Raw genomic sequence first — 14,185 nt, forward strand, 5'->3', positions numbered from 1 at the left:
TTTTGGGGCACGAGATGGTCTAGATGTCGAAGTGTAGTGGCATGATAACGTATTCTTTGAGAGGTTTTGCGAAGGTATGACATTCGCCTTCAATATTCTGCGAGAATTTGACTCAAAAAGCCCGAAAAGTGGCTTAAGGTGGCTTTCGTAATCATCTTCCTTAAAATGGCTTGAACAAACACGAGCATATTTCAGATTTATGCACCCTGGGTTTCTACATTTTTCAAGCCATTCGTTTCTTGTATTTACATCTTTTGGGAAGCTGTGATAAGAAATCTTGCGGTCTCTAGTTGTCTGGCGATAATTAGAACAATCCAATATTGAGCATTTAATTCCAGGCATGATAAAATTTTAACTTGTAACAAAAATATACTGAAAAAGAATAAGAACTATTTAAGCCTTGTATTGAAATTCACAATAAGCGCCTAGGCTTAGCATTCCTCACATTAAGAGGAAGTATACGCTCACTATATATCTTTAATCTGAGCATTAAAAACATATTCTACTAAAACATACAATTTTATTTAAAATATTACATATCTATATAAATTTTCTAGTTTTCCGTTTCCCCATGATCAGCGGCCCGCCAGCTGTGGTTTTCGAGTTTCGCCTTTCTTTCTTGCAATTTTGGCCGCCGGCATCTTGTTATTTTTCTCCGGGGCTCATGTGACGTCAAGCTCTTGGCGCGCTCCTCTTCCTCCCACCCCAAATATTTTCCCCCAAAACACGGATACCGCCCGGGCCGCCTGAGCCAACCTTATAGTGCGGGACGCATATTTACGAACCTTGCTGTTAACCTATCTTATGAACTTTTGATGTTAATAATAAGGAAACAGAAGAACGAAAGTAATGAACCGAAGGCATCAGGATCATACTCCCCATTTTGGAAGCGTTTCTCTTAAGAATCTTATCGTGTTACTATTTACTCTCGGATTTTAAATTTCGCGCGTGTCCAGGATTTCATTTCGGGGCGGGGTTTGAGGTCAGCATTTCAAGGGGGTGCTAACGAAGGTTTTACAGATGTTTGGTTGAACCTCCCCCCCCCCCTTAAATACGCCATTGAGCGTTTCGAACTCTACTATCGCTCTCTAGATAAAAGACGGGGCTCGACATTTACTAGATTTAATAAGGGAATGTCCTGCGATTCTGAGCGCTATTTCGATAACTTCAGTTAATTTACTTCTGATATCGTTTTTATACTCGATTTTTTTATATTTATAGGAATAACTATACCCAGAAGCCTATAATATCAATTTCCATCAGGGGGTGGGGGAAGTATCTAACTTCATGCATGGACCAATTAATTAGTCTTTGCTTCATGCTTGAAACCTCCTTTTTATGAGGGGAATAGCCAGTTATACAGGGTGCTAAGAAATGAACCAGGGAGAATATCTCAAAATCTGTTTTAGGTACGAATTTGAAATTTTCAGTTGGCATAGAATGTGTAGGGTGAAAACCAACTATGAAAATGTTGTCATCCAAAAATTATCTCGAAGAGCCATAAGAGTTAAAAAGTTGGTTCCAATCAGAAAATTATTCCCCGTCACGTTTTAGGACTAAATAGCTTGGAACCGATCGAATTTCACCAATAGAGAAATTATAACTTATAATTTCAAAATCGTACCTAAAACAGATTTTGTGATATTCAACATGGTTCATTTTTGACGTGGACACCCTGTTTACTTCACCTCAAAAGAGTAGTTTTACGCGTGAAAGACGGATCTAGACATAGGTTATAAATTAATTATTTTTTAATAATGAAAATGGGACTCATTTAAATAACTTTGTTTCATTTATTAATGAAAACAAATAAAACGTAATTACCATAAAGCATTCGCTCCTCGAACTCGTTATTGCCGCCTTAGTATAGGATATCTCAAGCGAAGCGCCCGTCCCACCGGATCCAATAAATTGAGCCTCTCTCGGATTCTCCACCGAGGAACGTGTCTTGTAATACCGAGGCTTCGTAGTCCGCCTATGACATGGTTTTCCCCTATGTTTTGGGTGGTATTCAGTAGATATAATATATTTCAATCCAGTTCGTCGTCGGTTATTTCAAATTCTTCATCCAACATTCCATATTCAAGACGAAGCCTATAGATGGTACGAACATTCGCGCCAACAACAGCCGCAGTCCGTGACCACGACAGCCCCAAATTATCACAGCACCACGAAATTTAATCCCTTGTGATATCTAAAGGTGGTCTTCCTACTGCACCTGAACGGATAACTGGGCCACGGCCCACTGCGCATGCGCTCGCGTTCTCTCGCCCCATAGCGGCCCGCTCAAAGAATTTCAAATCCATGTACTGGCGCGAATCAAAAGTTTAGCGATTAGTGTCATCGTCGTCCGCCGGGAGCGCTTCGTCCCAACCCTAAAAACGCGTCTTTTTACAACCGATTTAACATCATACTCTATGGTGGGAAACTCAACAACTGATGAGTACGTGCTGCTAAAAAGTACCTAAATATTCTTAAAGCTAATTTTTTTCATTTTTATTTTGTAATTGAAAGTTATATTTCCATATATAATTTAAAAAATTAGGTTATAATTCAGTTTTTTTTCAAATTGTTTAGCAAGAAAGTTAACCCTAGTTAGTTTTATTTACAACTTTTACCTTGTCTTGTAGCCATTTTTCCATACATATAACCAGAAATACATGCATTTCTGATATAACTATATAATTTTCATTATCTTCTAAAGAAAATAAAATGTTTATTTAGGTGGAATTTGTTCATTTTTATTATAAACATGTTCTAAGATTTACATTGTTTGAAACCCTTTTAAGAATAAGTTCCAACATATATTTATATGGTTTCGAATTTCATTTATCAATAAGTCAATGGATTCACTAGATTATACAAACTATTGAAATGTAATAATACAGTTTACAGGTAATTAGAAATAGGCGAAACTATAAAGTCCTGGGGGGCGAAAAAGATGGTACTCACGTGACTTTCTGACGAATTGCAGCGCCATCTATCTTAAGAAATACGAACCATTATTCATTTTATTTTGCAAGTGACGGCTTAAATTTTTGATCGATTTCGAACGTTATTTCAAGTTATTATTACACTGTATTTTGCAATTATGTATTCAGGTATGATATACATTTTATGCATTTTTATACAACTTATTAGTTTACTTACTAAATTTCCATCATAATTTTTTTCCCAACGTAGTAGAGTAAGAACAATTGGAAACCATTTCTTAAGCCTTAGCTTAAACAAAGATTGGAAGTTTTACTATCGGGGCTTAATTATATTATTAATCCAAGATTGAAGTATATTTTTTAAATAAGCTATGGTTCGTCAATGCTGTGTGCCTGGGTGCAAATCTACTCCACTTAGAAACCCATGCATAACGTTTAGTCCATTCCCAAAGGACGTAGAGATTCGGGAAGAGTGGATCCAGATTATTGAGAAAAATACTATAGATTGTGTTGATGTGGCTGAAAGGCGCCCGTGGAGTACTCCACTCAGAAAACCATTAGGTCGTAAATATCAAAATGTGTGTGGACTTCACTTCAATACCTCTGGGCGAAGAAAGTTTGGAGATAAGATCCCAGTGTATTTTGGGAAATTAGCTGAAAGGAATGATGCACCAGATCTATCGAATGAATTTGATATTGCGGAAGAAATTATATCATCTTCATCTGTTCCTGAATTTGAAATTGTTTTGCAAAACAGACACTATGGTAATCAAAATGACATCTATGACTCAGGTACGGAATTTGTAACTTTCTTAAAATATATGGAATTATTCAAATTAATTTATTTTCTTCTAAACAGATCATAATTATTCTATTTATGAAGACTATGGAATGCTAGCTAAAAAGGTAACAAATCTTCAATTGCAATGTCAAGAATGGATCGCCGCTAATGAGCATCTAGCGCTAGAAAATAGACGAGTGAATAGTGTAAATAAGGCTTTAATGGAGGAAAATATGGAAATGAAAACTGTTATATCTAAGCTTAAAAAAGACTTGAATGGTTTAAATGAAATTGAGAAAACTAATGAATCTTTATTAGAACAAGTTAAAGTTAATATATCCCTTAATAACGATTGTACAGGTAGAATTAACCATTTAGAGAAACAGTTAGAGGAGGCAACCTCCTTTACCCTGAAAAGTGTATCACAATCGATGGCAATGTTAAACTTTTATACTGGTTGTGAGAGTCTCGAGGTTTTTGATGACTTGTTTTCCATGGTAGAGCCAGATTTAAAAGATTTAAAATTATACAATAACGGTAGAGGTTATAAGCGAAAATATGATAGGGAAGGAAAATTACTGGGACGACCAATGGTTTTACCCTTTAAAGAACAACTGTTTTTGGTGTTGTGCAGACTAAAAGTAGGACTTTTGGAGGAAGACTTAGCCTACCGATTTTGTGTATCACAGAGCACAGTATCCAATATATGTACTACGTGGATTGATTTATTGCAAAAGCGTTTAACTCAGTTTCAAATTTGGCCCTCAAGAGAACTCGTGAACCGTTTCATGCCGGAAGAGTTTAAAGCCAAATTTGGAACCACTAGAATTATTTTGGATGCTTCGGAGTTATTTATCCAAAAACCTAACGATTTTAAAACACAAAGTGACACTTGGTCTTCCTACAAGACCCATAATACCGCGAAAGGACTGATTGGTGTAACACCCAATGGATTCATAAGTTTCGTTTCTGACTTAGTGCCAGGAAGAATGTCCGATGTCGAATTGACTCAAGAATCAGGATTAATTGATCTCCTTGAACCGGGAGACTCTGTAATGGCTGATAGGGGTTTTCTCATCTCAGATCTACTGAAAGAAAAAGGTGTTGCACTGAACATGCCCCCCTTTTTAAATGGAAAAGCACAACTATCATCGGAAGAGGAAATCTACACAAGAGAGATAGCAAGTTTGCGGATTCATGTTGAGAGAGTGATCAGAGGCGTTAAGGAGTATAATATTTTAAGCACAGTGTTTCCAAACTCTATGCACAACCAGCTCAACAAAATCTGGAAAATATGTACACATTTAGTAAACTTTTGTAAAGAACCTCTGTTGGATAGGAAAAATGTAGATTAACAAATAAGTAATGTTCCAAAACAATACTTTAAATGAACACCATTTTATACTTTTATTAAAAACCTTTAGTTAAAATTGCAATGAGATCATTTTTATTCAGGTACAGTAATTTCATTTAATATATAGCAAATGAGCTTTAACAATAAGTCGCCTTAAAACCAAAACCACGTAACTTTGTAAATAAATCTTAAAAAGATACGTGGTTTTGGTTTTAAAGCGACGATTATATCACACTTATTTCTCAAAGGTTAATGTAAAATTTTGGTAACATAGGAACTGTTTTTCCATAAAAAAAAACTGGTCAAAATTTATCCTTTGATAAAATAATTTTTATTCCCAATGTCGACTAGAAAGTCACACCACTTAAAGCACATTAAACCCAGTTGCCAAAATGAAAATTTTAGTTAAAATTGCAATGAGATCATTTTTATTCAGGTACAGTTAATTTCATTTAATATATCGCAAATGAGCTTTAACAATAAGTCGCCTTAAAACCAAAACCACTTAACTTTCTACATAAATCTTTAAAAGATACGTGATTTTGGTTTTAAAGCGATTATCACACCTGTTTTTCAAGGTATGGAAGGCCATGGTTAATATAAAATTTTAGTAAAATAGGAACTATTTTTCCATGGAAAAACTTTTGATCAAAATTTATCCTTTGACAAAATGGATTTTGATCCCCAATGTCGACTAGAAAGTCGCACCATTTAAGACACGTTAAACCCAGTTGCCCTTGTACTTGATAATAAAATGCATGGTTTTGGTCTAAGTACGTTAACCCATTTTCATCCTTTTTTAAAAATCGACACGTCGTTTCTTTCTTCGCTATGGCCTCTTCAATACTCATTCCCTTTTCTTTACATTTGGATAGGGTTTTAATTTCAAGAATACCATATCCAGTGTCTGCCTGATAGACCAACCTATCAGGGGAGGCACCTAGCATTGGTAATGCAGGATTTATACATAGTCCAACGGAAAACGTTTTAACGCCTGGACGAATATTAAGATATTTTTGAGTAGCCATTTCCTCATTTTTCAAACCCTCTTGCACATACTTCATTCGAGATAAATCAGCGCCATTAAAAATAGATTTTAAGAATGTTTCATTTACCTCTTTTTGTCTCTTACAAATAGCACCAAATTTAGACGCAGTTATCCTCTGTTTCCTTTCGCTCTTCCAAAGAAGGCAGTTCGACTGTTCCCTAGTTTCGACCTCAAGACTGATAGAGGCATCAAGTGTTAGTTTCAATGTGTCGGGTGTTTGGGCCATAGTTTGTGAAATAAGGTCTTTAATGCTATCTTCGATTTCTAAGATTGCTACTGGAAGAGAGATTCTAACAACTAAAACATCATCAGGCGTTGGGCTTTGACTAGTACATGTATCAATACAATTTTCGAGATTAGATTGGATTTTGACTGGATTAAAATTATTCTCTTTTTGAATGAGACAAAAAAATTGGCGGCGTTTTCCTGCATTCATTCTTTCAGTAACCGACTTAATCCTGTTTTGCATATTGCTTTCGTCTTCCGGCACTCCAATTTCATCCAAAGCTGAATAATTCTGTTGATTTTTTTGTCTTAATTTAAGACTTTCACTAGATTTCCCAATGGTATGTTTAACAAAATCCAGATCAGAAAAAGATTTCTTATTCAGTTTCTTGTTTCCATTTGGAGCGCTCCACGCTCTAGCTTTTTCAGTACAAGATAGGTCATCAGGTATGAAAGTCTTAGCTTCTCTTACACAATCCAAAATATACCACAGCACAGAGCCCACATGTTTACACACTCCACAACTTCCCGCTTTACAGCCACACCAAGCCATTTCAACCATTCCGTTATCTTTATTAATTTTAATAGCAACTTCATATTTGGCTGATATTGTGAATGATGCTTCTACTACGCTTTTGATATAAATATGTGGTTGAGAGGTAGCTTCCGATGTTGTTTCTTTGTTAATTTGCAATTCTTTAGATCCAGGACTTAAAAACACTTGACTAACTTTACTACACTTAAACATCCGATACCCAAGAGTTAAGTGTTTTTTGGCTTGAGAGTTACAATGATGTTTCATTATATTTGACTCATTGAAAGAATTTGGAACTATTTTTAACTGTTTGCTCCAGTTTCCTTTTGGCAAATTGAACCTCTTATTAATGGCCTTAGTTTTATGCTTCAAAGAATTCCTAAAATAGCAAAGTGGAAATTAAACCTTAATAGTTGAATTGGAATAACATTAAGGTTAAGGCTTAGCTGTAGAAATTGTTTTGAACTTACTTTTTTAACTTTTGAGCTAGCTGCAATTCCATGATTTAGTTATTTTAAACACCAAAATTATAAAACAAAATCATTTAAATTATCTAATTATTATTCATATCTAAAACATTTTGTAATAGAAAGGTGGAAGTTAACTGAACAGTGAAAAGAAGCTGGCTGGAGTATGATAGTATTTGCAAGGTACAGCCAACTATGTACAAGAGTTCCTGAATCGAAGTTGGCCGTGATATGGTTGTCACGTGGTTTTGTTTTCCCACTTTAACAAGTTGGCTAAGACCAAAATTACTTTATAGTTTCGCCTATTAAGTAATTTTTATTCAACAATTTAGTTACCCTTACTTAACAAGATTAAAATGCTTTTGCGTTCCTTATTGCAAATCTAAAAAAGTGATGAAATTCTGTGAGAAAGATGGCTGAAAATCATATCACATCACGTGATAATTACAAAATAAATGACACATCAGCATCAAGTGTAGTATGCAGTTTACACTTTAGTGACACAGATAAAGGCACAGAATTCATCTCTAACAGACAATTGTGGGGCTTGACATTTTCAAAGAACCTGTAAACAATTTGGTTATAAATGCACTGGCGTCTCTAGACCCTTGGGGGTGGGATATACTGACCTGAAATTAAAAATTAGTAGTCCCTCAAAAATGTAAATAATGTTTAGTCATTTTCTTGCCTCTTAAAATCAAGTAACCAAATTCAAACAAATATTAGATTTATTGATTAAACAAATCAAATTTCGAATTGGGATTTACTACTCTCCGCTCCTTGATTTAATTTAACTATCAGACAGAGGTGGTTTAAAATATCCAAAGCAGAAGTTTGTTTGATTATCTCAATTGTTTTGACCTTCATAGAGGGAGCGATTCCATATTTACGAGAAACTCCTGGAATTTGTAACAATTTGCCGAAGCTTTCTAAATGTCCTCTTTTACAGTGTGATTGCAATGACACTCATGCTTCCAACTTCTGCAAAATTTATCTGTGACAAAATAATTCCACCTTTAGTTGATAATATAACACGGTTAAATTTCAGGCTGATACGAGAAACTTAAAGAACTTAGTTTTAAGCCTCAAACGATTAAGTTTCTCCAAAAATAAATAGACATTTTTGGTTTCTCCAAATGTGAAACGTCCAATACAACATTTACGGCAGTCATTCCTGGAAACAGATAAATAATAACTTTGTTTAAACTTCTCCACATTATGGATTGTAAATATTTAAATAATAACTTACTTTCCATTTCCCAGTTATTAAAATATTTGCTATTGGCTTAGCTACAAGCGTTAATTGTGATTATCCCGGCAGTCTTTTTCATCGACGTGTTGTCAACTGTAACAGCTGACTCAGTAGCGAGAGCATCTGACATCTGGTGATTTTAAAATATTATTTTCGGCGGGAAAAACAAACGTAAAAATTTTGAAAAAGTGATTAAAACGTATAAAAAGAGTTGATTTACCTTTCATTTCCTTGAAAATGCCTATTAATTCTTAATCTTTTTCATAATAAATCAAAAAACCACATATCTCCGTAGGATTCAATGTTAAAGAGGGGTCAGATTATAGCGCTCCAGCCTACGTAGCGGCCACAAATGGCATTCTCTATTTTGGGCTGATTGAGCGGGCCGCTATGGGGCGAGAGAACGCGAGCGCATGCGCAGTGGGCCGTGACTGGGCAAACATACGGATTGGAAGAAATATCTTCTTGGTTATATAAATGATTTTGCAGCTCTAGTAAATGACCGTTCAAGGCGTTAGAAAGGGTTTCCAAAAGCTCTCTTATGTAATTTCTGTTGTCATCGGGAAATAAGTGATTGCGGCAATCGAAGGCTAACAAAAATCGTCCAATTATAAAACAATGCGATTTTAATCTTCGGTGAAGCATTTCTAGCACGTTTAAATCGTTACTATAGCGGTATCTTACGAAAGATTCGTACCAATTACCAAGGCTTTCTATATAATTCGCCACATCGTTAACTTCCATTACAACTAATAATACGAAAATTAAGCAAACTAGATGCCTCGCCCGTTCATCTGCTAGTTGTTTGTGGGTTGTTGCAAACGCTCAAACTCCACCAAAATACTTAAAAATATTGCCACAAACAGTAGGAAACTCTTTGATCGCGCAGCGCTAAGCGTTTCCGACCTTTGAAACCGAAACAAAAACAGCGTAGAGAGGGGAAAGATCAAGATATCGCAACCTTCATTTGAAAACGTCAGCCCGAAGCAATTGAAGGGTAAAGTTCGGGTTCTGGGTTCGAGAAGACGAGGCAGAGCGAGTGAAGGCGAAATAAAATCACGACCGTCAAAACAAAATAAGGATAGCAGGTATAATTTTAAGTTTAGCTACTAATTCGGGCGGGTTAAATGAAAAATTAACGTTTATCGAGGTTGGGCGTTTGTAGGGAGGAAGGTTGTGGTCGTTGCAGTAGCGTATCTACCGGGGGGAGCGACGAGGGTGTCTGCCCCGGGCGCACATTTACTGGGGCGCGATTTTTGTGCCCTTTTAATTGTGCGGTATTACTGAAATTTTGGGCTAATTATATTCCATATTTAATTAAATGAAATAATATCTGTATTATATCGAGATTTCTATCTATAGCTTCTTTTCGTGGGTAATTAAATTGCATCTATTGCAAAGCGGTAAGTAACATTTTGGAAACAAAACATAACCTTGTGAGCTTAAGCAGGGGCAGGTCTTTAGGTAGTTACACTTGGCGTGATTTTGTTCAATCATTTTATTTTCACGGTCGTATAAAGATTTAACAACGTGAAGGTGCTACTAGCTATTAAAAATTGATTTGTAAATAATTGTAGTTGAAAGTTTTACGCTATCGTCAGTTGGAGCTTCTATAGCCAAGGCTCTGAGATTTAAATGGTTTTGCAATTCAACTGATTGTGGTAGTGAATTGTTGCATTATACTCTTCCTTTATATATTGCAATTTTAGCATGTTTTACGAAAACAAATATGTGGCTAAAAGCCAGCGCACTGAGAAAGGGAAAACCGCCTGCCTATCGAGATCGAGTCTAGACGAAACGAAAAATCAAGGTCATAAGGTTGAGACGATCGGGTAGAGACGAAAGAGAGTAGAATGGTCTACTTTTATTTCAAGGGGTGGTAATATACGCAACGGAATGAAACGTGCTTCCGTCGTTATTTAACGCTGATTTAGCGATTTCAAAGTTATTTTGAGCGTGATATCTGGATTTTGGAAGCGATTTCGAGATTTTGCTATAAACATTATGATTTCGATATTTTCAACGTGTTTTCGTGATTTTATGTTGATTTTCCCAATCATAAAATCATTTAGAAAGATTTTGAGATTTTGAAGATGTTTTTGTGAGTTTGAAGTTGATCTCAAGATTTATAAAATTAACTTTTTGAACCTTAACAATTACTTTTTTGATTGTGTGTTATAATAGTTTTGAAACGACGTTTAAAATGATGTTTTTAAAGTTTTTCGCTATGACATGCTTTTTTTCTTGAAATAGGAATAACTTATGGGGTCCCATTAAAAGTTCTAGTTCTAACGTCGAAATGAGTACATAAGTGATTTCCAAATTTGATTGATTATTTGATAATCTCTAGAAAAAATCAGTTTAAATTTATATATATATATATATTTGGGTACGGGTTTTTTTCATTTCGAACCCTGGTTTCAGGATTTGGTAGCTAGGCAAGGATTTTTTCACGCTTTAAGCGTCACTTAAAACGACTGAAAGCGCCGCCGCGCTAACAAAGCCGTGTGGCCAAAAATGAAACTAAATGAGAATCAACCGCGAGAGTCGAGAATCAACCGCGAGGGTCGAGAATCAACCGCGAGGGTCGAGAATCAACCGCGAGGGTCGAGAATCAACCGCGAGGATCGAGAATCAACCGCGAGGGTCGAGAATCAACCGCGAGGGTCGAAAATCAACCGCGAGGGTCGAGAATCAACTGGGTCGAAAAGCAACAGCGACCGTAGTGAGAATTTTGTCCGGTTTGGCGTGCCATATATCGCAGTGTTGTGTACACATGTCATTGGACGAGCCTTAACGCTGAACATTTTAAGAAAAGGGGAAGACAATTTTCGAATTTTCCCCTTCCGACGGCAGCAGGCGCTAAAGCCTTCTCTTCTCTCTCGTTCCGTGCCATCAAATTCAAGTTAACCGATACTGCTCTGCGTGATTTGAGCCTGTAAGTGCGACTACTAGGTAACTGTTTCCATTTTTATTTTTCTCCGCACCTTTTTGTTTAGAGAGGTTACTTCGTCGGACTCTCTAGTACATTACCCTGGTACCACTACTGCGCTTATTAAGTTATTTTTTGCCAGTTTTCATAACTGAATTTTTGATGTGCTTAAGCTGTTTTACTCGGCCTTCATCTACTCTAATTCGTGCTTTTATCGTTGTTCTCAGCAGTGACAACGAAGTCTATAAATCGGTCGAGTTAGAGCTGGTTTTTGTACTCTCTAGTCTTAATGTGTACTTTTCTACATTATTTCCATTTCCAAAACACTGTTAATTATTCGACATGGCTGAGAAATTGACAGAAAACCAAATTAAAGAATTTAGGGAAGCTTTTTCGCTGTTCGACAAGGATGGCGATGGTTTCATTACTGCTAAGGAATGCGGTACTGTAATGAGGGCCCTGGGCCAGAATCCAACAGAAGAAGAAATCCAAGAAATGGTCCATGAGGTGAGCCTCGATAACCGAGACATGATTGATTTCTCGGATTTCCTCTTCATGATGACCAGACAAATGAAGTACAACGACACCGAAACGGAGATCAGAGATGCTTTCAGAGTTTTGGACAAAGAGGGCAACGGTGTCATTAGTGTTTCTGAGCTAAAATACATCTTGACCTCCATGGGTGAGAGGTTAACCGAGGAAGAAGTTCAAGAAATAATCGGTGAACTAAATGTGAACGGTAATTCAGAAGTGGACTACGAGCAATTTGTTTCCATGATGACGTCCAAATAGTACCCGGGGGAGATGGTTTATCCCCAAACCTAGTTAAGATGCTAATTAGAGTAGCTTTATGGCACGTTTGTTTTGTAAGTCTTAACATTTTTAAATTGTCTTATTTTCCTCCCATTTTTTATATAAAAACAAATGTAAAATAAACTGTTGTTTTGAAAATTATAACGTTTTGATGATTTTTGTGATGTGGCGAGTAATTTTTATGTAGGTATCTTCGAAGATGATGAACCTTTCCGCTTTTTAGGGAAAGCTTACTAATTAATCACCCTTAGTGACTGCGAGGTGATGGCGCTTTGGAAACATTGTTTTGAACCCAGATAAACTTTTTGGATTTCTAGAAATATTTAGATTGATGAGCGATGATAGTTAATACAACAATAGAATTGAACTTAGTAAATTTTAAGTAAATTAGCTATAAAAACCAATATTTATTAACAGCTACAGACGTAGCGCAGACAATAAAATTTCCGGAACTATTCAATTGTCTGTGGTTAGTTTTTGCTTCTTTGAGCGTATAATAACTTTTATGTAGACTTTTTTTATGTGTGAGTATTGTTTCGTTATTTCTTGTCGAATAGGGCGGCTTGTCTGCCTTCCGTTTCCATTTCTTGTTCAGGTTCAGTTTGCGTAGGTGGTTTAATCGACCTATTAGGTGATTTTCCCCCTCGACTATGCTTTTTATTTTAAGTAGACTGTTCTTCGGTGGTGTTTGTTCTTGTCAATGGTCGAAGTACTTTTCGGTAACTTCTATACTGTTTTCCTCCTATATCGAAGATTTAAAAGTGATCGGCTACTTTCTGGGTAACTTTACCTAATCTCCATAAGGATTAGCGTAAAGTGGAATTGGGTTGGGCCCAAACACTTTCTCCAACGTTCGGACAATGGTCTCAAACCTTTGGCGTGTTCGTCAAATATAGCTTTACTCTTCTTTCTTTTGGTTTCTAGTTTAATTTGTGCGTCTCTAGGTTCAGACGGCCTAAGTTGTTCCTGGAAGTAAGGGAGTTGAGATCTCAGCCGTCTCGATTGAAGTCTTGTCGCGGGACTGGAAAACGCTTGACTACTGCCGGAATTCCAAACCTACTGAAGTGTTTCTTGCATACTTCGACCACTGATTCAGCCGTTGTGTCTCGCAAGCGATCCACTTAAATAAGCCGAGTACTCAAACTACTCATCGACCATAACTAAATAGTAAATAATTGTGAGTCTCTTTAGACAATGTAAACAAGTCCATAGCTATCTTTGGCCAAGGTAAGTCGCTAGAGGAAACAACATCAATGGTTCTTTCTGTTGCAAACCGTGCAACTAGCGACTGCTTGTTTGATATCTACTGATATACCTGGCAAATAAAGGTGGGCAAATGATGTGAGTTTTCATAAATAAAAAATAACGCTGAAAGATTAAGATGAAGCCGGGAGTAGTGGCTCACTCCTGTAATCCCAGGCATCCGGAAGGCAGAGTTTGTTTATGGCCATGTGAGGACGACCACCAATCCCCTAACGGGTGGTCGGAATACTTCCGCCACGGGTGTCCCCACCCCTGTCCCCACGTATCCCCCCGTTGGCGTGGCCGGTACACATATCTCGCCCTGATTAATCAGATGGTGTCTTCGCCTGGCTCGCGGTCTTCTCAGACTCAATCAGCCCTTTCTTCTTTGAATAATAATAAAAAAAGATTAAGATGAAAATTCTTAGTCTTATCACGTTTACTCAAAAAGTAAGCAGATAAAAATATATTTTACTTTGCTTGTTAACAGTGAAAACCACAGTATTCCTAAATGTTCACCGATGTTCACGTGAACATGAGTAGTCGATTTTTAAGAGAGCGTTTTAAATAAGAGCGATATGTGTGTCGCTCTGGGGCGGTTCA

At 36.6% G+C, this 14,185-nt stretch overlaps 2 protein-coding genes across 2 annotated transcripts; both read left to right on the forward strand.

The window, feature by feature from the left end:
• The first annotated feature begins 3,050 nt into the window (after positions 1-3,050).
• On the forward strand, positions 3,051-5,101 carry LOC149946510 (uncharacterized). Its single transcript, XM_090171996.1, has 3 exons — positions 3,051-3,101; positions 3,184-3,725; positions 3,793-5,101. Exons 2-3 carry the CDS (start codon positions 3,305-3,307, stop codon positions 5,067-5,069), a joined length of 1,698 nt encoding a protein of 565 aa, XP_090028122.1. The 5' UTR covers positions 3,051-3,101; positions 3,184-3,304; the 3' UTR covers positions 5,070-5,101.
• A 6,625-nt stretch (positions 5,102-11,726) lies between these two features.
• LOC149946511 (calmodulin-like) lies at positions 11,727-12,464 on the forward strand. The gene has a single exon (XM_090171347.1). The coding sequence runs from the start codon at positions 11,870-11,872 to the stop codon at positions 12,317-12,319; it is 450 nt and encodes a 149-aa protein (XP_090027473.1). The 5' UTR covers positions 11,727-11,869; the 3' UTR covers positions 12,320-12,464.
• Positions 12,465-14,185: the final 1,721 nt, after the last annotated feature.

The sequence above is a fragment of the Leiobunum rupestre genome, chromosome 4, assembly GCF_980474605.1.
Source record: "Leiobunum rupestre chromosome 4, qqLeiRupe1.1.hap1, whole genome shotgun sequence".
Classification (NCBI taxonomy): domain Eukaryota; kingdom Metazoa; phylum Arthropoda; class Arachnida; order Opiliones; family Sclerosomatidae; genus Leiobunum; species Leiobunum rupestre.

What these genes read in the sequence shown, in the direction of transcription:
- LOC149946511 (XM_090171347.1), top strand. Translation starts at nt 11,870, where the DNA reads ATGGCTGAGAAATTGACAGAAAACCAAATTAAAGAATTTAGGGAAGCT.
- LOC149946510 (XM_090171996.1), top strand. Translation starts at nt 3,305, where the DNA reads ATGGTTCGTCAATGCTGTGTGCCTGGGTGCAAATCTACTCCACTTAGA. An exon ending in AAATGACATCTATGACTCAG is followed by an intron (nt 3,726 to 3,792) that starts GTACGGAATTTG and finishes TCTTCTAAACAG; the next exon opens with ATCATAATTATTCTATTTAT.